Source organism: Pholcus phalangioides, unplaced genomic scaffold (assembly GCF_987345545.1).
Source record: "Pholcus phalangioides strain wild (caught in Gottingen) unplaced genomic scaffold, Ppha-v1.0 ptg000015l_1, whole genome shotgun sequence".
NCBI lineage: Eukaryota > Metazoa > Arthropoda > Arachnida > Araneae > Pholcidae > Pholcus > Pholcus phalangioides.
Window position 1 is genome coordinate 113,872,320 of NW_028301608.1, and position 27,993 is coordinate 113,900,312.

The 27,993-nt window shown below is 34.9% G+C and overlaps 1 protein-coding gene across 1 annotated transcript in view; it reads right to left on the reverse strand.

Moving 5' to 3' along the window:
* The window catches only part of LOC149077630 (receptor-type guanylate cyclase Gyc76C-like), a 245,037-nt gene extending 218,195 nt beyond the window's left edge, over positions 1-26,842 (reverse strand). The window contains exon 1 of the mRNA XM_089245179.1: positions 26,321-26,842. Within this exon, the coding sequence (XP_089101305.1) occupies positions 26,321-26,713 (393 nt within the window). The 5' untranslated portion in view covers positions 26,714-26,842. The remainder of the gene's footprint in view (positions 1-26,320) is intronic.
* Between the last annotated feature and the right edge of the window lie 1,151 nt (positions 26,843-27,993).

The following is a 27,993-nucleotide window of genomic DNA, read 5'->3' on the forward strand; positions in this document are numbered from 1 at the left end:
ACATGCATCCTCGTCGATTAAAGAAAAATAAAATGAAGGTATTTAAATTTCTTTTTCATATGCCCATATCGAGCAGGTGGTCGAAAAAATTACACGCACGGTCAAATTTTGTACATGCCTCAGGCATGTCGGGAATAGATATTTACCCAGCCCTGTTATGTGAAGAGTCTAGGTCACTCACTTACTCACTGGGCCTCTTACTTTGTCATTCTCTCAGTAGGTCACTCATTCTATCATCAACTAGGTTGCTTACTCTGTTATACACTTAATCACCTGTCGCCCACTGTCTCACTCGCTCATGCACTAAATAGGTAACTCACTCTCTCACTCGCTCATTCACTAAATATTTAATTCACTCTCTCACTCGCTCATTCACTAAATAGGTAACTCACTCTCTCACTCGCTCATTCACTAAATAGGTAACTTACTCTCTCACTCGCTCATTCACTAAATAGGTAACTCACTCTCTCACTCGCTCATTCACTAAATAGGTAACTCACTCTCTCACTCGCTCATTCACTAAATAGGTAACTCACTCTCTCACTCGCTCATTCACTAAGAGTAAGTCGCTCACTCTGCCAGTCATTCCCTCACTAACTAGTTCGCTCACTCGCACTCGCTTACTCACTAACTAGGTCGCCACTCTGTTACTCCCTGATGACTAGATCACTCACTCTGTCACAAACACTCAATCACCAGGTTATGCACAAACTCATTATGTCACTCACTAGTTTGGCTTGCTCACTTACCAACACTAACCACGCTGTGGTACTCACTCTAAGTACTGTATCATTTATGAATTCATTCACTCGGTCATTTCTCGCTCACTTACTAGCTCACTGATTCCTATCGAACTGTTGTCGGCGAATTTTCCATAAACTATGCTATATAGATTTTCTTCGGATATGAAACATTGGAATATTCATTAATTCCGATGATAAAAACAGTTCTCATAACAGGGCTGGGCAAATATCTATTCCCGACATGCCTGAGGTATGTACAAAATTTGACCGTGCGTGTAATTTTTTCGACCACCTGCTCGATATGGGCATATGAAAAAGAAATTTAAATACCTTCATTTTATTTTTCTTTAATTAAAGTTATTGAGCAGCTAAGAGATCAAGTGAGTGACCGACTTACTGAGAGAGTGGTCGAGTGACACAGTGGGCGACATTGAATAAGTGGCCTATGAAGTAACTGAGTGACCTGGCTAGCAAGTGTTTGACCTAGGGAGTGAGTGATCTAGTGAGTGAGTAACATAATGAGCAACCTATATACTGAGTGAGAGATATAATGAGCGCTCTATAGTGAGTGAGAGGCAGATAGAGGTAGCTGTAGTGACAGGCGGTGTTTTCACTCACTCGTTCACTTGCTCATGCGATCATTTATTCATACGTTCATTCACTCACGTATTCACTCACTCAATCACTCATTCACTCGCATATTCACCCAATCACTCATTCACTCGCGTATTCACTCAATCACTCATTCACTTGCTCATTCGATCATCCATTCACTCATGTCGAACTGATGTCGGTGAATTTTCCCAACGATTAACTTTTTATTCGGCGAATTGTTGCTGGTGAATTTCCGGAAACGATTTAACATTCATATTTTGATTTAGACCAATGTGTATCAAAGAAGTTGACGTCGACTCCTGGGATGTGTGCATGGTATCAGTATCGATTCCTGAGGATACTTTCATCGACAGCATTGCCGAAAAATATTTCTGTACGAATGGATGATAGGACTTGAAATTGAAAGACCAAAAAATAAATAGGTTTTTTTAGAAATAGATAGGGTCTATTTTTGAAATACTAAAATAGATAAGGACTTTGTAAATGCAGAGTTATTGATGTGTCGAATGGAAATTCTATTCAAGCATCTCATTCCAATTCTAATTTCTTACTAGATAAAGGGGGAAAAAAAACACATAAAAAGACATGATGGAAATCGTAAATCTTGGTAATATTGGTGAATCGAAAGACTCAATATTTCATATACATCCATACAATCTCTATCTCTGCATTCACTTTCATTCGGGATAACATTCATCTCGAAATGTCTTTTATTCATATGCGGTGGTTTTCTTTATTATAAGATGTCGTAAACACTCGACCACGAAACAAAGCCCGGCATTATCCCGTTGAATTCCGGTCGTTATTTATTTAGAGAGCCGCAATCTTGTCATTTATTTATGGTTTTTCTTAGAGCCACTGCGTTCTTTTTTTAGAAATCGCAAGATGCTTCCACATTCTTCTATCGTCAACGCAGACAACAGAATCGCAAACGCATCAATAAATATAGAAATGCATCTGGAAGTTTCGAACGATTAAAGTATCCATTGCGGGTTCACCGAAACAGCAGTTCGGTTGAAACATCTCAATGTTACAGAATTTTATCGTGCATAACAGTGTGCAATTAAATTTGAGAATTTCCATTTTTTTTTTTACTTCGTGGGACAGACTCTTCAGTTACTTCGAGCTATAGATACTTTATTTCAAAAACAATCGGCAGCACGTCACCAAAAATAGAGGACTGTAGAAATGAACGGCAAAAACAAAACAACATTCATAGACTAAATAAGGAAGGGTCAAGATAATGAATACAATACTCTTGGGCCAGATACAGGATTGAAAATAATAAAAAAAAAACCCAGACTCCCTTTTTAATAATACAACGGTCAGGAGGGGGAAATCTCTGGGTTCAATAAAAATATGATTGCGGGATTGAAGTTATAACAGCTAAAATGCGAAAAATCTCCAGAGCAGAATACACCAAAATCTGCAGCTTGTGTTGCAGAACAATCAATGCTACTGCAGAAGAATTGGAAGACTATAAAGAAAACTGTAGAAAATTCCATTATGCAAATTTTTACCTCAGAACATTTCCAGTCAGCCGCGGGCTTATTGCCGAACAATGCAAAACATTCTGCTTTGGGGTAAAATTAAAATGGGAACATGTGTAATGTAAAACTTGAGAGAATTCAAATGCAATTCCTGAGAACAAATTACAAATGAAATATATTCCAAATATATAAAAAAAACTGAATAAGCATTATGCTTATTATAATTATGCTCAGTGGGATATGCGGAAAGTATTTCAGCTTCTACATCAAAAATAAACTAATACTTTACAAGATGATAATTCGACCGATACTTTTGTGTGCTGCGACTGTGTGGCTATTCGCCAGGAATCACCTGGTGATACAGGGTGGGTAAAAAGTCCATAGAGACTTTAAAAAATCATAAAAACCGGAAAAATAACTGAAATAAAAAACGGTTTGCAGGGTTAGCATCGTTAGGTTACGGGAAGTTTTTAAGACGGGAAAAAACGCAAAAAAAAACTGTACTGCTTGTAGGACTGTTGCTCTCTGTGTCGAGACCTTTTAACAGGGAGAGCGGCTCGGTTTCGAATCTCGAAGTTGGGAACTGCAGGAAACCAACTTCCGTCGACCATCACTGTAGTAGGTGTGGGTTCCCCAAGGGGGTCGTGACCAGCACTTTGGAATCACTGTATCAAGGTCATAAATATGAAGAACGAAAACTCTTTCCAGATAGTCGTATATTAGGGGCGGCAAAATATTACTCGCAAAATATTACTTACGGCAGAATTTCTAGGACCGGCCCTGATAGCAAAGCTGAGCTGACACGGACCACCCCTCATTGGGTGGGGCTGACGGGGCTCCAAGAATATCCTTATTTTTCTTCTTTCAAATTATAAACTCACTGTACTAGGAGCTGGAAATGGCTTCGTGCAAGACAACCATAAATATTTTTTACGGACATTGTATAATATTTTACATGTATATATAGTCTTTAGTTTTTATGATCGCATTTTTAATTGGGTTACTGTATCTTAGAAATACATGACTCCGTTATGGGCATATTTTTCTCAGCCACCCCGATGGGAATTTTATGGTGGCCTTGTTGTGGCTTTGTATTTGTATTTGTGTATACAGAGTACATAGCAAACGGGCGTATGGTATTTTACTGTTGATCGAAGAGGTATACTTCTAATTAGAAAAAGTATCCAAATAACGTGTAGTACTCAGATATGCCATTCATGTTTCAAGGGGGTTGTATAGTTATTAGTAGAAAAAAAATTACTTTTTATGCATGTGCCCCAAAACTCGGTTAGAAAGTTGTTGTTCTGTCTCTTCTGATGCCTGCAAAAAAAAATTACATGTTTTTAAGGGCAATATTCAGAGATATTCGAATGGAGGAAATTCGGAGGAAAAAAAATACAGTTAAAAATGTGGGTTAAACCGTTTTCCCTGCATTTTCCTAACTTGCCTCAATTCTTCGAATTCGATTATCTCAGTGAATATTGCACTTAGAAACATGGGCTGTCCAGTTACTACTACTCGACCGTATATGCACAACTCGTATGTATTTCTCTGTGAAACTTCTAACGTTATATAAATACAAATACAACACCACAACAGGCAAAATGCCCAATGAAGTGGCTGAGAAAAAGATGCCCAATTAAAAGTGCCATTAACAAAGATTGTAAACAATATATACACATTATAAAATATTATACAATGTTCATAAAGAATACTTATGATTGTCTTATTCTAAGTATGGATAGCTTTTCGATTTACCTCAACATGTTTATCGTATTTCTTTTTAAACGTGTCAATTGTGTTTACAATTTACTACCTCCGGGGGTAAGCTATTCCATTTATTAACAACCCTATTAGAAAAAAATTCCCTGCGACACCATAACCTTGCATTGTCCCTCACCAATCGATACTGGTGTCCCCTTGTAAAAGCAGTCGATTGGCGGTGTACTAAAAGTTCATGGTCTATCCTATCCATCCCATTGAAAATTTTGAACACTTCGATCATATCTCCTCGACACCTGCGTTCATCCAATGTAAACATATTCAAAAGTCTCTCTTCATAACTTAAGCGCCGTGTGCCAATAAGGACACGCGTAGCTCTTCTCTGCACCCCTTCAACCTCTGTATGGTCTCCAAAAACGGTGACCATATATGCAAGAACGGTGTGTGCGTGTATACAGGGGTGTCCTGTAAGTGATAATGCGGCTTTTATCTGATCAACTGCTTGCCGTAGAGATACGGTTTCAATTTAAAAAGTCCTCAAAAGTCGTTCAAAAATTACCCTGTACTAGATTTGAGAGTGAAAATACAGTGTTTAAGAAAATAAAAAAAAATCGAAATTTTTGTACGGTCTCCTTGTCTTCTAGCTTCCCATTAGATAACTTTAGCTCCATATCTCCGGAGGCCTACAGAGAAAATTTCATGTTTCCAAGTGCAATATTCGCTGAGACATTAGGATTCAAAAATCGAAGAAAGTTATACAAGGACATCAAAAACCAACGGACCTCTTTTCCTTCGCTTATGCTGTCCTTCCCCAACTTTTCTCCAATTTTTGAATTCGAATATTGCACTTGGAATTTCTTGGTTGGTTTCAGGATAGACAGGGCAACAACTTTCTAAGTGGAAGTTAGAGGACAAAGAGGCCGTATAAAAATGTTGGTATTTCTTAGCCAAGGTGCCTATAAAAGGGAGTGGACATATTTCCCATATTGGTCATCAAGGTCTAGCGTTGTTTTTCTTGAATGACAGGAAATCTGAGCGTTAGTAATTCCCTTTTTAGAGCCAAATTGGAACATTTTTTTTATCCTAATAGCAGTGTATTTTTTTCATTTATTTAATTAAAAGAAAAATCAAATAAAAATAGGATTGAAATGCAGTGGTATATTCTAATATTCTGGAATCTACCCCCTTTTTAATCCTTATTAAATTTCCTATTTTCTACTCAGCGATAACGGTAATCAGACAAATATTCCGAACGGGTCATCCTGATCCTTCAAGGAGCACTAGTCTGAGCATTTAGTTCATAGAAATCGTTCTCCCGGCTTTCTTTAAACTGCCTCATTCATTTATGAAAGTATTGTAGCCTATACGGCCCACAGATCTAGCGATGGATCACTACCAGTGCGGAAAAATCAGTAGCGGGAAATAATCACTCTGACTGTGTTAGTAATAATTGCATCATTAGCAGAGGGAAAGATAATATTTTAACTAATTACAGTTAGAATAAATCAATTATTGTGAAGTAATTTTGAAACATGAAATTCTAATTTCTTCAAATTGAAAAAAAAGAAGTATTAATATAGAATGATATTGTAACTAGAGAATAATTTCGAGTAATTGCGCGCATATAAAGCTGTTTAGAATATGAATGATTTATCGTATGTGGCGTTTTTACGTGCATTGAAGGTCAACTGTGTTTCAAATTTCGTTATACAGTATAAATAAACAAAATTAAGTTTTAACGATTTTAAAATGATGTATTTTTGTTCTGATAAATACGACCGGATTATGAGAACAGTGACTAATGGGAACAGGAAGTGCCTAAATTTTCAGGAAACGAGTCCGGATTCGAGGAACTCGTTATCGAACTATTGGCAACTCGATCCATGATAAATAGGTTCTTCAATAACCGAAAAATTCCCAGGAAATTTAAATAGTATCTCTTACATTCTAGGGGAAATGCTTTTCATTGGGTAACCAGTTTAAATTGATGCCTCATAAATGACAGCAAATTTCACATTAATGAACTTTTATGATCTTTCGCTATAGTTCGTTTCATTCTCTTGGTTATATGTCGAATAAGATAAGGCTATTTGACACGATAAAATTCTCCCTTTTAAAGTCGGGATGAGAAAATTTACGAGTAATAACGGAATAAGTAGTTCATTAAATATTCGTCGTATCATTAAACTATGCGTAAAGAAAAAGAATATACTGTATTAAAAAAGAATATCAAAGAGGAGAAATTGCGGACTAAGATTTTGGAATTGTCTCTGCACCGTATCGTAGTTTAAAAACAACTATCTAAAGAAACATAAAAAATTGCAATAGACCATAACTTTTTTTTATACACATACAAGATGAAAATTTAGGTCCGTTTCAGCTCAAATAACTCATAAGCGTTGGTTAAAAAACATTATTTTAATTAGAAAAATCACACAAATAACGTGCCCATTGCAGACGTGTCATTTTTTCTACTAGGGGTCGTATGTACTGCTACTTTCAAAAGTTTGTATTTGCATTTGTGAAATTTTTTTCAAATATAGTAGAGAAAGGCGCAAAAATTAAACACAATTTTGGTACTCGTAGAATTTTGTACAATACGTAAAATACGTACAATTTTGATTGCAGACGAAATGGAAATTTTGATTTTTGTAACTTATTCCGCAATTTTCATTTTACGAGAAAAAGAGGAAACTAATAACGCTCAATTCTTTTTACAATTATTCAATATTTAACTTCAAGCGTAGAATTTGTGTTATTTCCGGACATTTCTGTTGAAATTCTGTGAATATAGGAAGCCGATAAATTTTGATCGAGATTCGTAATAGACGGAATCTATATCCATACATCTAAAAATCAACGCTAACAACAGAAATACAGTACGCCCCAAAAAAAGTATTCTTAGGAAAAATAAAAGTAAAAGAGAAGAAATTTCCTAAACTTTATCTAAGTTTTCAGTTCGAGAGTATATAAAGATACGTGAACACGTCCCGCTCCTTGATTTTCACAGTCCTTGATTTACAGCACAATCTACCTGGGAATGTGCTTTCAGGAAAAATAAAGGAAAGTGAAGCTTCCTTACTGAAATATTCAATGCTGAGGAAAAATGTGTAATCATTTCTGTTCAAGGACGTAAAAGAAGTGATTTTCGCCTGAATGTGTCCTTTCTTTCGACGCTCGTTTCGAGTCTGAATGCTAATAAAGTGCTAAACTCTCAGATTTCTTCACAGAGGAATGACTGAGCTCTTTCGATGGCATTGTGCGTTCTTTCGCAAATGGTTCTTCTCTCTCGGAAATATATCCATTTCTCACAGATTCACCTTACCTTAATGGTTTTGAGTTTGAAGGAAACATTACACACACACATACACATATTTAACTTTCTTTTCCCTTTATTTCTACTTTTACAAAATATATCAGTAGACGAGGAACTCTTTTTTTTATAGTAATAAATTAAATTATATTGTAGATTAAACTATATGTGATGCGTCATCATAAAGCTGTTTTGATTTTAAAATCAAAACTAAAGTTAAGTAGAATAAAGATTCACAAATTAAAGTGACATCTTTTCCTTTCTCATGGACATCTTTTTCAGCCATCTCGTTAGGCATTTTGTCTGTTGTGGTCTTTGTATTTGTATTGGCATTTATAAAAAAAAATTCTTACATTCTCAGTTCTTACGAATACAGGGTAGTCATAAAATAACTTTGCCGATGCAAGAGCTTCTAGCGGCCATAAAAATCAATGAATTTGAATTAAATTCGAGGTATAGGTGGTTCAGCGTGTTTCGAGTATATGGGGGGGGGGGGAAACGAAATCCTAGCTCATGCAGTTACGGCCACAACGAAATAATTTCGAAAAATTCGAATGGCAACACCCACTTTTATGTATTATAAAATTATTAGCGTATCAAAAAAAATATAAATGGTGTTAGAACGGTACCTGTACCACATAAATACGGACGCAGACAAAGAAGATCTCACCAAGAGGTTGGAGCACCAATTCCTTGGTGAGGTCCAGCACCCGTATTTATGATGCTAAAGATACTGTTCCAATGTTATTCATGGTTTTTCACCCCAATCACTCTGCAATGCATAAAAGTGCGTGTTGCCATTTGAGGTTTTTGGAATTTTATTGCTCCAATCGCAATGCGACAGCTAGGTTTTCGTTTCTCATCTCATTCTTGAGCGCATACTCTCATATATAAACACCTATATCTCTAATTTCATTCGCATTGGTTGATTTTTGCGGCCGCTAAAGACTCGTATCTTGGCAAAGTTATTTTATGACCACCCTGTATATTGAGAAACGCATGCTTTATTTCTTTAGACACTTCATTTAAAAAATTTATTAAAAAATTATTTTCAGTGTTTAGTTGTAGGTTCAAAGCGTAATTTATCTATGAAACGAAATTATTTCAACCAGGAAGTGTCCATTAATGATCCAGTTGTCGTATGTGAGGATGATTGTTAGCTTAATTTGCCAGCTAGAGATGCCGAGATAAGATTCCATCTCTGATTCCAAGCAATAACAAATAAACATTCAACGTAACTTAAGCTTTAAGTCATTTACCAAGACATCTATATGATCTATTTAAAGACTGTTAGTAGGCATCCATGCCCGAAACAGGATTCAAGACCAGCACGCTAACCAATCGACTGCGAGACGGCAATTCTGCTTGCAATTTATGTTTCAGTTTCTTTACTTGTGTACCGAAAATAATTCGACCTTGTATATTTTCTAAAGTCTAACCCTACTTATTATTATCGCTTTTGAAATTCGCGAAACCATTCGAAACCATTATATTGGTACATTAACTATTATATTGATTTCATGAACTCCAAGTATAAAATAGGGAAAAAATTCGTATCAAAATAGAAATTTAGCAGGAATATTGAAACTAAATTCGAAACTCAATACTCTAACAGCATTTACTCACGAGAAAAGTTAATTTTTGTAGCCATTCTCTCGACAATATGACGGAAAAAGTTTTTCCTGAAACGTATCTTATTTTCTGGCATTAGAAGTCATGCCGTAAAACTCGAGGGATGGCAGCTTTTTTTTTGATGTTGAGGTATGGTCCGTTCCCGGCATGGCGGGAAAAGTCAGGTTTAATAAAGATCACAGTATGTGTTCAGCCAATTTAATGGATTTTAAAAATAAAAATATTTAAGATTAAAGATATGATTAAGATTAAATATTTAAGATATTATAGATCATTAATAATTAATAAAAATTATTAAGACTAATAAAAATATTAAGATACCTATTATACCTATTTAATTAAAGGTACTTTTCGCATATTTATGAATAAAAATATTCACACCGAAAGGGCTTCTTTTTTTATTGTACAAATGAAAAAAGAAGAAATTCAAATTTATTCTATTGATGGGAGAAATTTGAAATGGTTTTTTTTTATTATTATTTCCGGTTCCCAGCAAATTCATTACATTGGTAAGTCATACATAACCAAAACAACATTCAGAAAGGATGAGCTTTTCGTGCGAATAATTAACATGTTCAGCTAGAATCAACATTGTTTCCCTTTCAAATATTTGAATATAATTTTACCGTTTTCAATAGTCCCGTTCAATTTTTTTTTCCTAATGTGCATTCGCACACGAAATGGAAAATAGCATGCAATCTTGATTGCAAATTTACATCTTTCCATCACGATACTCCTTTATCATGATAAATTCTTGAGCATTTTGATAGTTTCATCTCCCCTTGTTCAGAAAATCAATTTAAAGGAGTTGTAACGAGCTTTTCCTCACGTAGTGAACAAAACCGACAGTCTTCCAGGATTATACGACTTTTTGATTTTTAGTGTCAAGAAAGGGTTAAAGGTTTTAGGGTCCATTTTTTGGGGGTCATGTTAGAGAAAGTAAAGCCGTTTTGGGCCGCATTCGCAGAAGAAGTGATGGTGTTTTGAGCCATCGTTAAGCCCAAAAAATAGTGATGAGAGCAATTTAAAGCACGAATCACTTTTGGTCGAAAAATCTCAAAATCTTGTTCCAAACAGCATCAAATGCACATTTATAACTTGCTTCAATATTGCTTGGTGGGCCGCATTCGTGACTGTCATAGATCAAAAGAAGCCTGGTCTCATACTGAATTACGTGCATATTTTTGTATCGGATTGCAGAACTGCAGTAAAACCTATCAACTTGGACACCTCTATATCCTGGACAACTCCCTACACTGAACGGAATGGAACCAGCCATAATCAATTTAAATCGAATATTAACATCATTGTATCTTTGTATTTTGAACGCCCCTATAACTTGGACATATTTGAATAGAACGTAGGTGTCCAACTAAAACAGGTGTATCTTGTTTTATTTAAGTGGTTTCCCCCAACTTTCATTCATCGAATATTTTCGAGGAAATGCGTAGAAGGTTTGCCTGTACTCCTTGAAATGCGTAGGAAACTTGTCTACCCATGGGTATGCGTACACCTAAGAAATATGTCGAAGGAGTACGTACACTTTTAAATGGATGCAAAGCGTGCGTAGACATTGAAACGCGAAGAATTGCGTATCCCCATCCCTCCCAAGAATACGCTGGAAGCATGCCGACATCCAATAGTGCATCATTACATTTCAGCTTCTTTTTTTTCAAAAATTCAATACTTTCCCCCCATAATTGCTGATTATCGCATACTCCTGAATGGCCTGTCATTTATAATCGAATATACGCTTATCACAGGTTGGTAACTGATGCTTTAGACCGTATTTAATTCGCTTTTCTCATCGTGGACGTTGTTTTTTCTTTTGGATAATTTTAAATAAAAAGTATGGTAAAACAATTTAGTAAAATGTTTTGCATCAAAATTTCCTTAATCGTGACAGGTTTAAAAAGAAAGTAATTATGTAATTCACGGGTTTGAAATATCTTATGCTGTAATGGGGTGACGCGCCATGTCTTGAAGTGGGAACTTGTGACATAACAGCGTCCCTGTAACTAATAAGCATGGTTAGCTTTTGTATAGGAAAGTAATAAAGTTCATAGCGTAAAAATATATATATATATATATATATATTTGATGGTTGGGAAACAGACAGTCGCAATATTCAACTGCCAACGTAGGCGTAAGGCGATCGGGAAAAAAGTCTGATAAAAGCAAAATAACCTTCAAATACGTCATAAACTCACGAGTTTTGAACGAGTAGTTGCTGCGACTACGAATCTTCGATAACAAAATATAGGATTGGGTGGCTAGACATGTATTAGCGAAACATGCTCAAAGTACGGGTGTTATTTCTATATTGGAAAACACAATCCAGTGAACTGAGGAAAAACATGCGTTAATGGATCCATGTACACTGAATGGTCACTTTATTATGAACACCTCGTAAATATTTCGTTGGGCCACCTTAGTGAACTTATGAACCTTTATTCATAAACATATGAGAAGACACCCTGTGTTAACACAGCAGTTAGGATTTTAGAAAAATGTTTCTAATCCCAAGTTGTGTACACGCACTTTTTCTGCATTATTCCAACTCAACTTCATTTCCCAAGACTACGATACGTCAATCTTGCCGAAGTACCATAACAGTCGAACAGCATGTAAAAACACTCGATATTTTTCTATTGAAGTAATGGGCTCAAAATAAACAGAACATGACTGAAAATACCTGGCGTGTCGGATACTGTCTGAAAGCAGTAAAAACTCTAATCATTAAATTCAATTTCAGTCTAGAAATCGAGAGTGCATAATAAAATGAATCCTGAAATTTTACCGTATCATGCGATTGCAACCTACCTGTTATTATTATTACCTGAAATTGCTCATAATGTGAAAATATTGTCAGCAAAAGAAACTAATTTGCGTAATTATCAGCAAATAAAACAAAAACAGAATCCTTAACCAGAAAAGAAAAAATACTCGGCGAAATTGATTGTGTGTGTTTGTGTGTGTGTGTAATCAGTGATTAAAATCGATTTTATCACTTTTTTCCGTGCTAAAATAAAAATAACATCTAAAATAATAAGCGCAAACTAACGTCTTAAATTTTCAGCATTTGACACAAATCAACGATTTTAATCCCTGATTTATCTGCGATATTCAATAAATCCATTGATTATATTGATTTGATATTAATCATATATACATATACAGGGTGCATAACAAACAAGGGTATGGCACGTTACGCGCTAACAGTTGATCCTAGAAGTATACTTTGCGTTAGAAGACGTTTTTTCAGATACATTTTAGTACTCAGATATATATCATTCGTGTTGCAAGGTTTTTTTTTTTTTTTTTTTTGTATAGCTATTTAAATAAAAAATAACTTTTTATATAGTCCCCACGTGCACCAAAATCCTATAAGAAAGTCTGTCCCGTTTTTCCGCATTTAAAGCTGGGGTTTTTTTTTTCAGTTTTTCGAATTTGAATATCTTAGTGGATATTGCACTTAGAAACGTGAGAACTTTTTATTTGACATCAGGAGAGCCAGGGCGACAACTTTCTAATTGAGTTGTGGGCTACATGGGGACTGTATAAAAAGTTATTTTTTTATTTTAATGAAGCTATACAACCCCTTGCAACACGAATGATATATCTGAATACTACAAATTCTTTGGAAACTATTTCTAACAGGAAGTGTACCTCTAGGATTAACTTTTCACTAGTAAAATTCCACACCCCCTGCTTGCTATGCATCCTGTATATATATATGTTTATGTATGTATATATATATATATTGTTTACAATTGTTGCTTTGGCCCGCAATTCTGAAAGGTTCAAGATCCCTGCTCTGAAGGGCCTTCAATAAAGCGGCAATTCATGTACGCGTCGTGCATATTGCATTTATAGCTCTACCTATTTCGAGCTCCCAGAGTCAACTCCATAAACAAAGTATGCTGATCAAATGTGTTTCTAATCGACCTAATGAAACCGTATGTGTTTTTCTCTGGATGATTGAATTCCATTCACCTATTTAAGGTAGCTGACTACCTTTCTTGTCACTTTTCTTTAAAATGGTACTGCAGTGAACTTTAATAATATTATTTTTACAGAAAGTGTCATAAAATGGCAAAAACAAATTTTGGATTACTCATGACATTTTCTGTGAAAAAGCCATTTTTATGTCAACTTCAAAGCAAAATGCATGTATATCGTAATGAGCGATATTCTATAAATGGAATGTTTGTAATTTTTGCAGTACATTCAGCTAGCAATAGCGCAGGTTATGAACTAAAAATTAAAGGATTGTGTGATATGATCGTAAGTTATACACAAATCTGTTGATTTACGTGTGAATTTTTTTAAATTCCATCCTACAGTTCGTCTATATTACACTGTACATGTGATACACTTTAGATTTCTGTTCATAACCTCGACATTATAAAGCCAATTATCATATTAAAATTAATGATACAGTAAATGAAATTTTAGAAATCATGTTTTAAATTTTGAAGTAAAATGTCAAAAATAGCTTTTTTGTTATATGCATTTAAACTTTTTTATTCACGGATTACTTGTATGCAAAAACGCGACACAAGAGTGGACGTGACTTTGGTGCTAAGCGTCATGTAATAATCACAAGGCATGTTTTGTCTTAAACAGTGAATGGGCATCTTTTTTCATTCACCTCATTGGGCATTTTGTCTGTTGTGGCCTTTGTATTTGTATTTTGGAATCATAAAGAATAAGGCTTTCAAACGAAAATAAAAATTGACATTTTCTTCCAAAATGACGTTTCCAACGTAGTCTATATCTTAATTATTACATACGTGATGTGCGTATCGCAATGACCATTTATATGATTTTATATATATTCGATAACCACATATTCGATCGCACACGCGTTCATACAATATTTGTAGTCGAAAAATAAGTTTTCTTACAAATATTTGCGGTGTATGCAAACGAAATGTGTATGCGATATATGATTGAAAACTCTTCACACATTGAATACATACACAAAAATATGTACAAAAAAAATATATTCATAGTATATATATTTTTTTTTTTGGTGGGGGGGCTAATATATATTGCTTGCATTTTAACGCTTCAAGCGGCACAGCAAAAATCACTAGACTCCCTTTCGATATGTAGATATCTTATTTTATGAAGCAGTTGCTACAGATTTTGCAACTGGTGCAAAAAAACCAGGTTAGGAAAAAGCATTCCAAAATTAACTTTACAAAATATTTGTTCTTTCCAGGGGGCGAGATTTCTCGTCAATGCCACTTGAAGGGTTAATACCCGGAACTGTCTCTTAAAACATACCCACTTTGTCTTTTGATAATTTTTTCCTACCGTAACAATATGTATAACGATAAATTCAGAAGATTAAATTATGAAGTTCATATTTAAATTTTTATTCTCATTAATCATGCATACATTTGACGATCGTATCATAGGCTATACGATATACCATAAATATATATCATATCCATAGAAATTTATCGACCATTCTTTTGGGGATCACCCACTATTTATGCGCGATACGTGCTCAGCGGTTTCAAATTTTTACCAGAATAAATTCCCGGTCGTAAAATTACGGCTCTTTGAGAAATATATGGGCATGTGCATTAATAATGAAATGACGCAGCAAAAAGTGCATATTTAAATGCCACTGATTCTTTAAAAATATATTAGAAAATTTTGGTGCGTTGTTAAACGATTTCCAACTAAACTTTAATGCACTCTCTTTAAGTAGAGTAGGTTTATAGAGTTTCTATATTTTATCATAATGGTTATTGGTGGCATAAATTTAAATTTTTTAATTTATTATAGAATATTTTCAAATTTAACACGCATAAGAGAAGTTCTGGCCGCATTTTAAAAATTAATAACGTCAACCAATTGACATAAAAAGGAGTGGTTTGCACTAAAATACTTATTGTGACCTAGAGTTTTTTCATCAATTATTCAAAAAACTTCGAATTTCGCTCATACGTCCTGTAAAATGCGTCAAAAATTTTTTAAAAAAACTCAGTATTACGTACGAAAAGCATCACACACAGGGCACAGTTAATGTTTATAATAATATGATTATTTCAATATGAGCGCCTTTTTAGCTCTGGCTACATCTAGACGGGTGACAGGGTGCTCATATTGAAATATGGCAGTTTTATGCAACTCAGATTGTCATTAACAGTAGAACGACTGGAATTTCAACCCACTTAGAACGACGGAAGCGGTCATTTTGGCCGCAATAGGAAAAATCAACGTAAATTATTTCTTTACCGAAACTCACTGAAACAGTATATATTCATTCTCTTTGGCTTATTTTTACGATAGACCCTTCTTCATGTACCATGTTTTTTTGGCATTTTGGACAAAAAGTCTTGTTATGACAAAGATTAATCCCATGTTTTGTTACTTTAAAAAGAGGTTTGACTATAGGATTTTTTTCAGATCTTGTAATTCGCAGCTTCGTTTTCACTTGGCATTCCGCTGACAAGGTTTTAAGTTTAATACGCTTGACACATTTGTGAAGATATTGCATGTGCGGAATGAAAAATACCTTGAACAGCCACCAAGTCCCGAGCAATGTAAAATACATACGTAAGAAAGATTCTCGGTGACGATCGCATTGTGTAACGAATGAACTCATTTTCTAGAAAACATCAACGAGACACTCAGTACTAGAGGAATAAAATTTCATAATTTTTGGCAGAAATTTACTTTGTCCATGATTTCTACTTTGTCTGTGGATGATACTCGAGAGACCTAGACAATCTCTGCTTACCAACTGTAGAATCTTTTTCTTTTTTTTTTTGGTGAAAAACAGTATATGTGGTAAAGTAATGCCCTCTCACATCTCCCACATCATCCAGCAGTGTCCCTAGGATGGGATCTTTGGTAGGGCCCCCTCTATAGTGAATTGAGAGAGTGAAGAAACAAAAAAAAAAAATAAGAGAACCGCCCGTGCTACCAAATATGACTGAAATCGTGAAAAATGAAGATGCATTTCGTCCTGCGACATTGTGCCAGCGGATGCAATGTAGTAGAGACGCAAAGATCCACAGTAACGCTAAATTGAGTAACGTACGATGACGAGCTTTTTCAAAAGTATACCAAATATACACAAAAAGTGTACAAAATTTTACAAAATGGGCATGGTACTAAAGGACTAAAGAAAAAAAAAACATGATAGAACATCTGCTCCCTCAATATTAATAAGAAGACTTCATTTCTGTATGTTTCACAATAATATTAGTTAAATATTTCTAAAGCGGTCAAAATGATCTCTACCGTCGTTCTAGTGTTAACATTGTGTTGCGGTTAACTCTTTTGTGTCATCACATAACATATAAAATTCAACACAATACGTTTTTGTTTTTCAGGTGCCAAATGTGAACAAAATTTGAACATTTTCTTAATTTATCAAAATAAAAACTTTAGGCCATGATGAGTACTTTATTGCGAACCGTGCCTTTTTCATGTTGTTTGATTGATTCGTTATTAATTTTTGAAATGTGTTCAGGACTTAAAAATTCCCTTACATCAAATCTTTTTTAACGTATGTATATTTTCGTATTACATTACGCTTCACGAATTATAGTAATGATTAACCGTAGAAACGTAATTCAAATAGTGGTAGGGAACAGAAACTATTTTTGAGACTTCGGAAAGATCAAAGAGACTCCTTGTGTTTTGATATTCCCATTGAGAAAAGCTGATAAGTTCAAATTGAACCCTCATTTGATTTCCCGTTCTTATTTCATAGAAATAGTTCGCTCCTATTCTTTCTTTTTACTCAGAATGAAGAAAAGAGGGAAAATACTTCCAGAAAATGATCCGAATTTTTTTTGTTCTGCCCCTTGAACTATGTGTAGTTCACTTTTCTTTTCTAATATCTCGTAGAAACTTACTTTCCGATGTTTCTTTTGAACTTATTCCTATTCAGTCAAACCAATCAGATGGATGTAAGCTTGCAATCAGAATTTGGGTCAGATCTTTAGTAAGGGAAGGAGCTAAAGTTTCTTAACAAAGCCCCGAACTATTTCTTATTTCTGTATTTTTTTTTTATTGTTAAAGAAAATAAATAAATAAATAAAGCTCATTCCGGCACAAATTGAAAAGGAAATCTAGTTCGGTCTTCAAATGAACAACTGCAAAGTGATTCGAAATACTGAAGAAAAAAAGCAACACGTAAAGTGTAAAAAAATATAATTATTTTACCATCAATTGTCTTGCTGTTAGAATTATTAAAATATAGTTCTAATTATGCTTCGTTTGAAATTAATAAACGATGTTGCGTTGATCTCCGTTTCATATTTTAAGGAAAAGACCAGTGAATTTTCACTATTGGAAATGCCATGAAGACGTCAAAAGTGGTTCTTACCATTCAAATTTGTTTTTTATGACTAAGTTTTCACTAACCCCAAGGTTAATTCCGTTAGGTTTAAAATGAGAATTGTCAGTATTTATTAGCATCAATTTCTCAAGCAGGGGCGGCTCGTAATGAAAACGCAAAGATGCCCCCCCCCCACTAGAGAATTGTTAGGTATCAGTTTGATGACTTAAGTCAGTGGTGCTCAAACTTTTCGGTCCGCGGCCGGATATGCGGTATTTTTGTCGCTCGCTGGCCAGAAACTTGTATGTTTAGTGTGACTATATGACATTTATTTTACGGGACAACTTCGTAAAAATGTGTGTGAATGCGTTCACATTTTCTTTTATGTTTTAAAGTTCTCCGTTTTCTTCCTAATATTCAACGAGGTTTACTTGAACTTAGTCATATATTTCCATGACTTTGTCATAATTATCATGTTATATAAACATATTCACTCCGCACAAACCACGGCATGCCTGTGCATTTCCTTAAGGTTTTATTCTGAAATCGTCGAGACTGATCAGATTATATCTCCTGTAGAATAGCCATACAGGCGCAGCGTACAAAAGAAATCGGTCGAATTATCATCTTGTAAAGTCTTAGTTTATTTCTGATGTAGAAGCTGAAATACTTTCCGCATATCCTACTGAGCATAATTATAATAATAAGCATAATACTCATTCAGTTTTTTGTCATTTGGAATATTTCATATGTAATTTGTTCTCAGGATTGCATTTGAATTCTCTCAAGTTGTACATTACATATTTCCATTTTAATTAATTTTTTTAGCCCAAAGCAGAATGCTTTGCATTGTTCTGTAATAAGCCCGCGGCTGACTGGAAATGTTCTGAGCTAAAAATTTGCAAAATTACATTTTCTAGTTTTCGTAATATTCTTCCAGATTCTTCTGCAGTAGATGTGGATTTTGCCGCTGTGGTGGTCGAGTGGTCATAGTGACGGACTCGCGTTGCGAGGTCCCGTGTTCGAACCCCACCGTCGGCGCAGCGGTGGTTGACTGAAGTTGGTTTTTGTAATTCAATCATAATACATCACTCCACTTCTGAAATATAGATGGCGGCACTGAAAAATCAAACACAGTGCTACATACGCACTCAGGCTGTTAGGTACACACAGTCACACTTCCGGCACAACTCACTAGGGAGTAAATCGTCCATAGATGGTGATAGACCTGAGTTGTTCTCGGTTTGAAAGAAAAATGCGTATTTCGGTGTAGCTTTGGAGAGTTTTTGCATTCTAGCAGTTATAATTTCAATCCCGCAATCATATTTTCATTGAACCCAGAGACTCCCCCCCCCCCTCCTGGCCGTTGTATTATTTAAGAGAGAGTTTTTTATTATTTTCAATCCGGCATCTGGTGCGTATATACATATTATTAATCTTGATACCCTCCTACATTAGATCACCAGCCACCACTGTTCTTAAATTACTCTAATTTCTCGTTTAATTTTGTTATTTGATGATAAATAGAGCCCGGGATATATGCAAATTCATGGGGAAAAGGAGGGTAATGACATGCATTTAACGGATTTTTGACAATCAAAACGGACAGAAAGTCTCGGAAATTTTATTGCAACATAGAATGTTATATCAAGAGTAATCGCGCAAGAATAAAACGCAAGAGAAAAGTATTTTCTCTTTCCCTTCCTGTCGGGTAACAATACACATCCAAAGATTTCACAAAGTTCATGCATAATTATTTCACAAATGTGCTTTTCGAAAATATAATTTGCTTCTTTAGGAGTGAGTGGGGGTATTTCTAATTTTGAAACACAAAATATTTTATCTTCATTTTCAGTACATACTTTGGAAACTTTTTAAAGACCGTTTGTTTGTTTGTTTGTTTGTTTGTGTGTGCGTGTGGGGGGGGGGGATCTTTTTAAAGCATATTAGCATATTTTTAAAGCATAGCAGCACAATTTTAGAGCGTATTGTGCCTTTTGTTTAGTGCATATAATCCGGATTCCAATTTTTTTTTTTTTTTGAAAAGTAGGGACAATAAAAATTTCGGAAATTGATGCCTCAGATTTTTGATTTATTATATATGCTCAAATATTTTATAATTATCTGCCTTCAAAATTTCATACGTCATCAACATGTATATAAATTTCGCGAGAAAATAGAGAGGAAATTAAAATTAACTACTACACAGTATTCACATAGCAGAGCAAGATACCGAGCGATTTTGTAGAAACAAAAACTCCTAAATAACATAATTCAGATGAGAAATGAGAAAATTATGAATGAAAGAAAAATCCTCTAATGATTCTAATTATCTGTCCTGAACAATTAATTTTTTCACTATTCTATATTCAAGTCCTCCTGGCTCCAATGCATCCAGCATATAACATGGTTCAATAAATTAACTTGAAAGTTTTGAGGAATGAGGGGAAAACTAAAGCTAAAAAACATACTTAAATTAATATGTATATATATATATAATTTATAAAAAAATATATTGTTCATAGATTACAAAAAGTTCATAAAAAATCTGAATTTCAAGGCTGAGTTAAGTTGCCAATAAGGTTTTTTCCCCCTCTGCCGGATATCCAAGCACGAAACGCAAGTTGCAGTGTTGCACTGAACAGAACGTCGTGGCAAAAAATCGTCATCGCTGCATTGATACATTGTCGGCGATGAAATGCCGTATTTCAGGCGCCTGATTCCGCGGGGGTCATGTGTTGACGACCGCTGCCGTACATTTTCGATAAATGCCAATACGTGCGAATCGCTTTCGCTGATATTAATAATTGCAATAACTATAAACCCATACCATATCCAGTCATGGAGCTCATTTGGGAAGCAGCATGGTCCGAAAGTAAAATTATTATACACTGAAGAGCAAAAAAAAACTGTAACCTGCCTAATATCGTGTAGGGCCCCCGCGAGCTCGCAGAAGTGCCGTAACACGACGTGGCATGGAGTAAGAGGGGGTGGAGATCTCTTCTGAACAGGACGTTGCAAGGCATCCCAGATATGTTCAATAATGTTCATGTCTGGGGATTTAGGTGGCCAACGGAAGTATCTAAAGTCAGAAGAGTGTTCCTGAAGCCACTTTGTAGCAATTCTGGACGTGTGGGGTGTCGCATTGTCCTGCTGAAATTGCCCAAGTCCGTCGGAATGCACAATGGACCTGAATGGGTGCAGGTGATCAGACAGGATGCTTACGTACCTGTCACCTGTCAGAGTCGTATCTAGACGGATCAGGGGTCCCATATCACGCCAACTGCACACGCCCCATACCATCACAGAGCCTCCACCAGCTTGAACAGTCCCCTGTTGACATGTAGGGTCCGTGGATTCATGAGGTTGTCTCCATACCCGTACACGTCCATCAGCTCAAAGCAATTGGAACTGAGACTCGTCAGACCAGGGAACGTGTTTCCAGTCCTCAACAGTCCAATGTCGGTGTTGTCGGACCCAGGCGAGGCGTAAAACTTTGTGTCGTGCAGTCATCAAGGGTACACGAGTGGGCCTTCGGGTCCGAAAGCCCATATCGATGATGTTTCGTTGAATGGTTCGCACGCTGACACTTCTTGATGGCCCAGCATTGAAATCTGCAGCAATTTGCGGAAGGGTTGCACGTCTGTCACGTTTAATGATTCTCGTCAGTCGTCGTTGGTCCCGTTCTTGCATGATCTTTTTCCGGCCGCAGCGATGTCGTAGGTTTAATTTTTTACCGGATTCCCGATATTCACGGTACACTCGTGAAATGGTCGTACGTGAAAATCCAAATTTCATCGCTACCTCGGAGATGCTATGTCCCATCTCTCGTGCGCCGACTATAACACCACGTTCAAACTCACTTAAATCTCGATAACCTGCCATTGTAGCAGCAGTAACCGATCTAACAACTATGCCAGACACTTGTTGTGTTATATAGGCGTTACCGATCGCAGCGCCGTACTCTGATTGGTTCCATATCTCTTTATTTGCATACGCGTGCCTGTACCAGTTTTTTTGGCTCTTCAGTTTATGTCTACGATATGTGTGATATGATATACGTGTTGCTTTGAAGTGGCGACACATTCAGAGGGGGTTTTATTTGGCATCAAGAGAGGGACAAAAGTTGCTATAGAATATGGTATTGCAAACCCAGTTTAGTTTGTGAAAATCGCAAAAAATACTTATGAAGAGGGTAGCAAAAAGGCTAATAATAAGTAGAAAACATTTATTTGACAGCATGATTACAACACAGCCCACAGTGTACGAAATAAAGTACAATAATAAGTGCGCAATATCCTGTAATCATTTCTCTCTAGTCACTTTCTGACATTGAACTGTGATGCACAGATTGTATTGTAATCATGCTGTCAAGTATATAGGTTTTTGTACTTATTTTGTGCACCACAGGCTCTTGTTGCAATCATGCTGTCAAATAAATGTTTTTCGACTTATTATTGGCTTTTTGTTTCACACCTTCCAATAAATATTGCTCGATTTTCATCGATTAAACGCGGTTTGCGAGACCATGTTCTATGGCAATTCTTGTTCCTCTTAATGCCTAATATCACCATCCCCCTCTGAGTTCGTCGCCACTTCAAGGTGCAACAAACAAATAGGATACAGCATATGCCTGCGATCCTTGATAGAAAGCGTCAATTATTAAATTTTCCCGCCCTGTTTATTGGACTTGAAAATCATATACTGTATTAGGGAATGAAATTATTGATATTATAGCCGAATACTGAACATTTTCAAGGTAAAAATTAAGAATTTAAATTATATAAATTCTCTATATACTTTAATATCGATGAATTTTTATCGAAATATCCGTGGCACAGACATTTATGTCATATTCCCTTGTGACAATGATTCATTTTGATTATTGGAATTCATGGCGAAAATCTCAAATATCACCGCTGATATCGACAAAGCTCTTGATATTGTTTTTGAAAATGCACGGCAAAATCAATTCATAACTTGCTCTCTATGATTCACCCCCATAAAACACATTGAGAAAAAATACAGAAACGGGTATAAATGGGTTCTACTGACATATTTTTAATTGGAACAATATATCTACACAGCAATTTAATCAATGAGGATATTTTTTAGTCAAGTAAATTGGTGAATTAAGTGTAAAATATAAAATTTGTCTTGATATCAATGTTACCTTATAGGTAACATATGAAAGCATATGAAATCTTGCTTTGCAAAGTACAATATTGTTTTTCTTTGGATTTTAATTCCATTTGGCTCGATTTGGTGCGATTTCATAAATCTCTGAATTTTTAAAATTTCAGCAGCTCTCAAAAAAACACTGACAAGGAATCAGCTCTTTTTAGAAAAAAAAAGTGTTGCACTTAATGTAGCCACATTCTGTTTACTACTGAAATGACATTAAAAGATGTAATTTCTAAAATACCCAAACAAAACAGAAGAAATTGGTATAGTGGGTCTTTTTTTTGTTATACCATATATTTGCAGTGTATATTCATATATACACTGGGCCATAGAAGGGTTAAGCAATTCTAATCATCTCTGCAATTCTAATCATCAAGGGATGTTTCAAATATTTTTCTTTGATGGTTCCCGACGTAGGTTCGATTGCCAAATTTTCACTTTAGAGAAAAGTGTTTGGCGTTTTGGGTAGCACGTTATCATTTGAATGTAGTTCATTTTTTTGCTCACTATCTATTCTCAGACTTTTGACTACCTTTTGTACCGTAAGCATATAATCTGTTCATGGAGGACTTGATTATTGGATAATTGTGGGGATTATTGGATAAAGGGGCTATTAATCGTCTATAACAGGCAAATAATACCATTAAAAGTTATCTTCAATTTAGTTTTCTCACAGAATTCTGTAATTAATTCTATTTTTATATTTAGTATTTTGCGATGTTAAAAAGATTACCCCAAAACAGATGTTTTTCGCTCTTGGAGGTCAGCTGTCCTTTATTTATATGCTCACCAAAACATAATTTTATTTTACGCACAGACTAGTAGGGATACGCAAGCGAATGCAAACATCAAGTTTTAAAATAATGACAATAACTGCTTCGAAATGGAAGAAAAAAAATGTGGATGTTGACAACTGTTCTATGTCAATATAAAAATACGAGATTTCTTTTTTTAGACATGAATCGAGATGAATGTAGGGCTTACAAATGATTCGCATGCAAATCCAGGAAACCCACCGACGAACAAACAACTACGTACACGGCATGTGATAAAACACCATTCTTGATTTACCGATTCAAATACAGGAAAAACTAGGTCTAGACACAACATAATACGCGTAAATAAAATCACGAAGCATTTATAAAACAAATAGGTTCCGTATTAATGTCTTTTTATTTTACTATAGGGTCATTATCTTGGTAAATACACGATCAAAATCAATTTTATCGAGTTCAGATTTAATATTTAAAAAAAAACATATGATAATAGAATTTTGATACTCTTAATTGAATTTATTTATTTCTAATATATATATATATGTATATCAAATACTCTCTCATTTCAAATAAAATATTTCTATTTTATGAAAGATGAAAAGAATTTTATGGGTTTTGCAACTGAATAAAACTGGGTGTTTCGAGTTATAAACTAAGTGGGATGTTTCAAACGTTACTGGTCGATGCAATAATAATAATATAATTATCAGTGCATTTATAACAATTATTAATCACCGATTTTTTATAAACTTTTATGTACTAAAAAATTTGGTGTTTGAATATTTTTTTTTATTTGACTTATGTACAATGTGGTTGAAAACTCCAAGTAGTTCTCACATTTTACTCTATTCATATTCTACGTGACCACAAACTTAGATTTCAAAAGATAACTGTGTTTCAAGAAATCCATGTTTGTACTTTAGCTGAATTTTCAAAGAGAAGAAAATCAAAATTTCAGTAATATTAATAACAATGAGTAAATTAATTTTTCACCAGTACAAATAACTGTCTTATTCTTCCATATAATGCGTTTCTTGCTATATAAAATGCCAAACAGATACTTCTCTGAGTCGCATAATTTTCGTGGAATTTTTTTCTCAGCATTTCCTCGACATTTGATATCGTTTAAAGATTATGGGACCGTTTCTTATGGAATCAGAATGAGATTGAAATTGATGTAAGATACTTTATTTCAAAAAAATCGGCAACACGTCGCCAGAAAGGGGAGGACTATGGCTGTTAAAACAAAAAAATTGACTAAAAATGAACGGCAAAAACAAAACAACATTCATAGACTAAATAAGGGAAGGGGTAAGGTCAAGATTTAACAATATAATATCCTTGGGCCAGATGCAGGATTGAAAATATTTAAAAAAATCCAAGACTTTCTTCTAAATAATACATCGGTGAGGGGGGAAGTCTCTGGCTTTAATGAAAATATAATTGCGGGATTGAAATTATAACTGCTAGAATGCGAAAAATTCCCAAAAGCAGAATACACCAAAACCCGCAGTGTGTGTTGCAGAGCAATCAGCACTACTGCAGAACAATCTGGAAGAATATCAAGAAAACTGTAGAAAATGCCATTATGCAAATTTTTACCTCAGAACATTTCCAGTCTCCGTGACACGAGTTTCTGCGGTTTTATGTCATTAGTTCAACACCTTTAATAACTTGCTCTACGTAATAAACTACTACAAATGTTTTCGTGAATAAATAGTTTCTTTTTCATGATTAGTTAACTTGGAAATAAATTTCCAATTTCTTGATAGTTTCACCGACAGAGGCACCTTTCATTTACGTTAATTTCAAAAATTTGATAACGTGAAATTCAGTTTAGATATTTCAGTAGAGATTTTATTAGGTCATATTTTATTGTATTTTCCAAGATTTCCTTTTCTTTCACTTTTTGGAATTGGTTCTGGTTCGTATTTCTTTTTGTTTGTTTCTAAGTTTAATTATACGAAACTTTAATATTAATGTAGACTAAACAATTTCATAGATAAACTTTCGTATGCCTTTACACATTTATTCATTGAAAGCAAAACTATTTCATGTATATTGCGTTTTAATTTAAAAAAAAAATCAAACGTGAATGGGATTTATGGAAAACTGATTCTATTTACACATTCAAGTTTCTCGAGCAATTTTTCTCCCTTTTTAATTACCTTAAAATATCTTGCAATATCGGTACTTTTTTGAAGCTTCAAACAAGCATAATATGTAAATGATTAAATTTATTTATTTCATTATTCTTTTAACATATTTAAACATATTTTTCCATGTTATAACGCACTTTCACATAAACTTTATATACACTGAAATTTACGTATAACTATAAAATAATTATAACTTTTATGAAAAATGTTATTTTATATACTTAAAGTTCATCAGTTTTTGTTGCTATTGCGGAATATGGTTTTTTTTAAATATATATTTTACACATTTTTTATGCTGCAAAACTTTTTGTTTCAAAATAATATTTCTATTTGTATTTATTGATAGATAGTGTTAAATGAATGTGTACTCACGTATGATATCATGGGCAAATTCAGTGATGCCACGACGGTAGCCTCGACTTCACACGAGTCTTCGGGCCCGAAAAACGCAACGGCTCCTTCCCGCCACTGGTAAATGATGGCCCTGGTACCTATCAACGTGTCACCTTGCGTATCGTTATAAATCAATTTCAATTTATGTCCATTAAGTAACGTCGTATCATTATTGACCCTCTCGATCGCGTAACTCACGGCTCCAGAAATGACTAGGCCCTGCCTTTGCGAATTCGTTCCGCCGATGTCCGTCAAATATCCAACAGTAAACGTATCACAACACACAAAATCGAACATCACGAAACACTGAACTATAAATACAATTATTCTAAGCTCGGAACAACATGGTCTCGCTCTGAAAACATCAATCATGATTCACACAATTTTTTTCTTGCAATCAGAGAAATCCAATCTTTCTTGAAGAAGATGATTCACATCGATATTATCATGCACGTGGTCCATATTGTATCAAAAACACTTGAAATCGGTTCAATCAGGAGGGAAAACATTGTTCTTTTCACTGGATTCATGATTGCCCAGACTCATTTTGGAATTCGGGCAGCGATCATCCACATGACAGGCAATAAATGATAAAAGAAAAAAAATTGTGAATATATCCACGTGCTCTTCTTTTTGTTGGTGGGAACGAGCAAAGCCTGATCAGGTATGATGATCAATTGCCAGTGGAGTGTTTTGTAATTGCCTCGAGGCAGAGATAGACACACAGAGAGAGAGAGAGAGAAGAGAAACACACGTGTGTTTTCACCGGTGTCGTGATCAGAAATGAAAAGGAGGGAGTCAAGTCTTTTCTCGTGCTGTGCTGTGAGTGAGCGAGTGCATGTGACGTGTGCCGCGTGCTGCTGCTGCTGCTTTTGCATCCAGCGCTCGGCCAGGGGCCATTGCCTACTTAATTCGTCGATTTTATTATTTACGTATAAATTTTTTTTTCAGAGACGAAACTTTCTCGTTTCCTCCAACGGGGAGTTTTTCTCGGATGCGATGATCAGCTGACCAAATCTTTTCCATCTTATTGGTTGTGATCTCGTTCCAGGACATGGTATTGGATTTGTTTGGAAGCTGGTGCGACACGTTCTTTTTGTTTGTTCATTGATTATTGACTCAATATATATATTGTTCATTCTGGGAATATTTTTAGTACGAAAAAACAGCGGTGCGTGTAGACGGGGCGTTGCACTGTGGTCATAACGTCCTGCTTTGGATGATGTTCTTGTTCTGTGTAATGCATTAAATAAAACACATGGTTTCTGAAAGAAAAAAATTATGTAATGAAAAGAGAAAAAAATACGGGAAGTTTTTTGTCTAAAAAAAGTTCCGTTTTCGAACAAAACTTCTTCAAAGCAGTTTTTCGGGGATTTAATTCGTATTTGGATGATTAAGGGAGGTAAATTGCTTAAAAGTTTCTCATTTTTGTATAATCGTTTATGTAATGAATATTACATATTAAGTTCCATACTTTTTTAGAGGTTTTAAAAAATAATTTTTTACCAGAATGCACATAATCAAACTATGAGCTTCAAAAGTTTATAAATATAACCTGGATTGTATTTATAAAGAGCAAAATTTATATATTTTTTTCAATTAGAATCATTTATAAATATTTAAATTAGGTCCATTTCACATTGTGTCAAAGC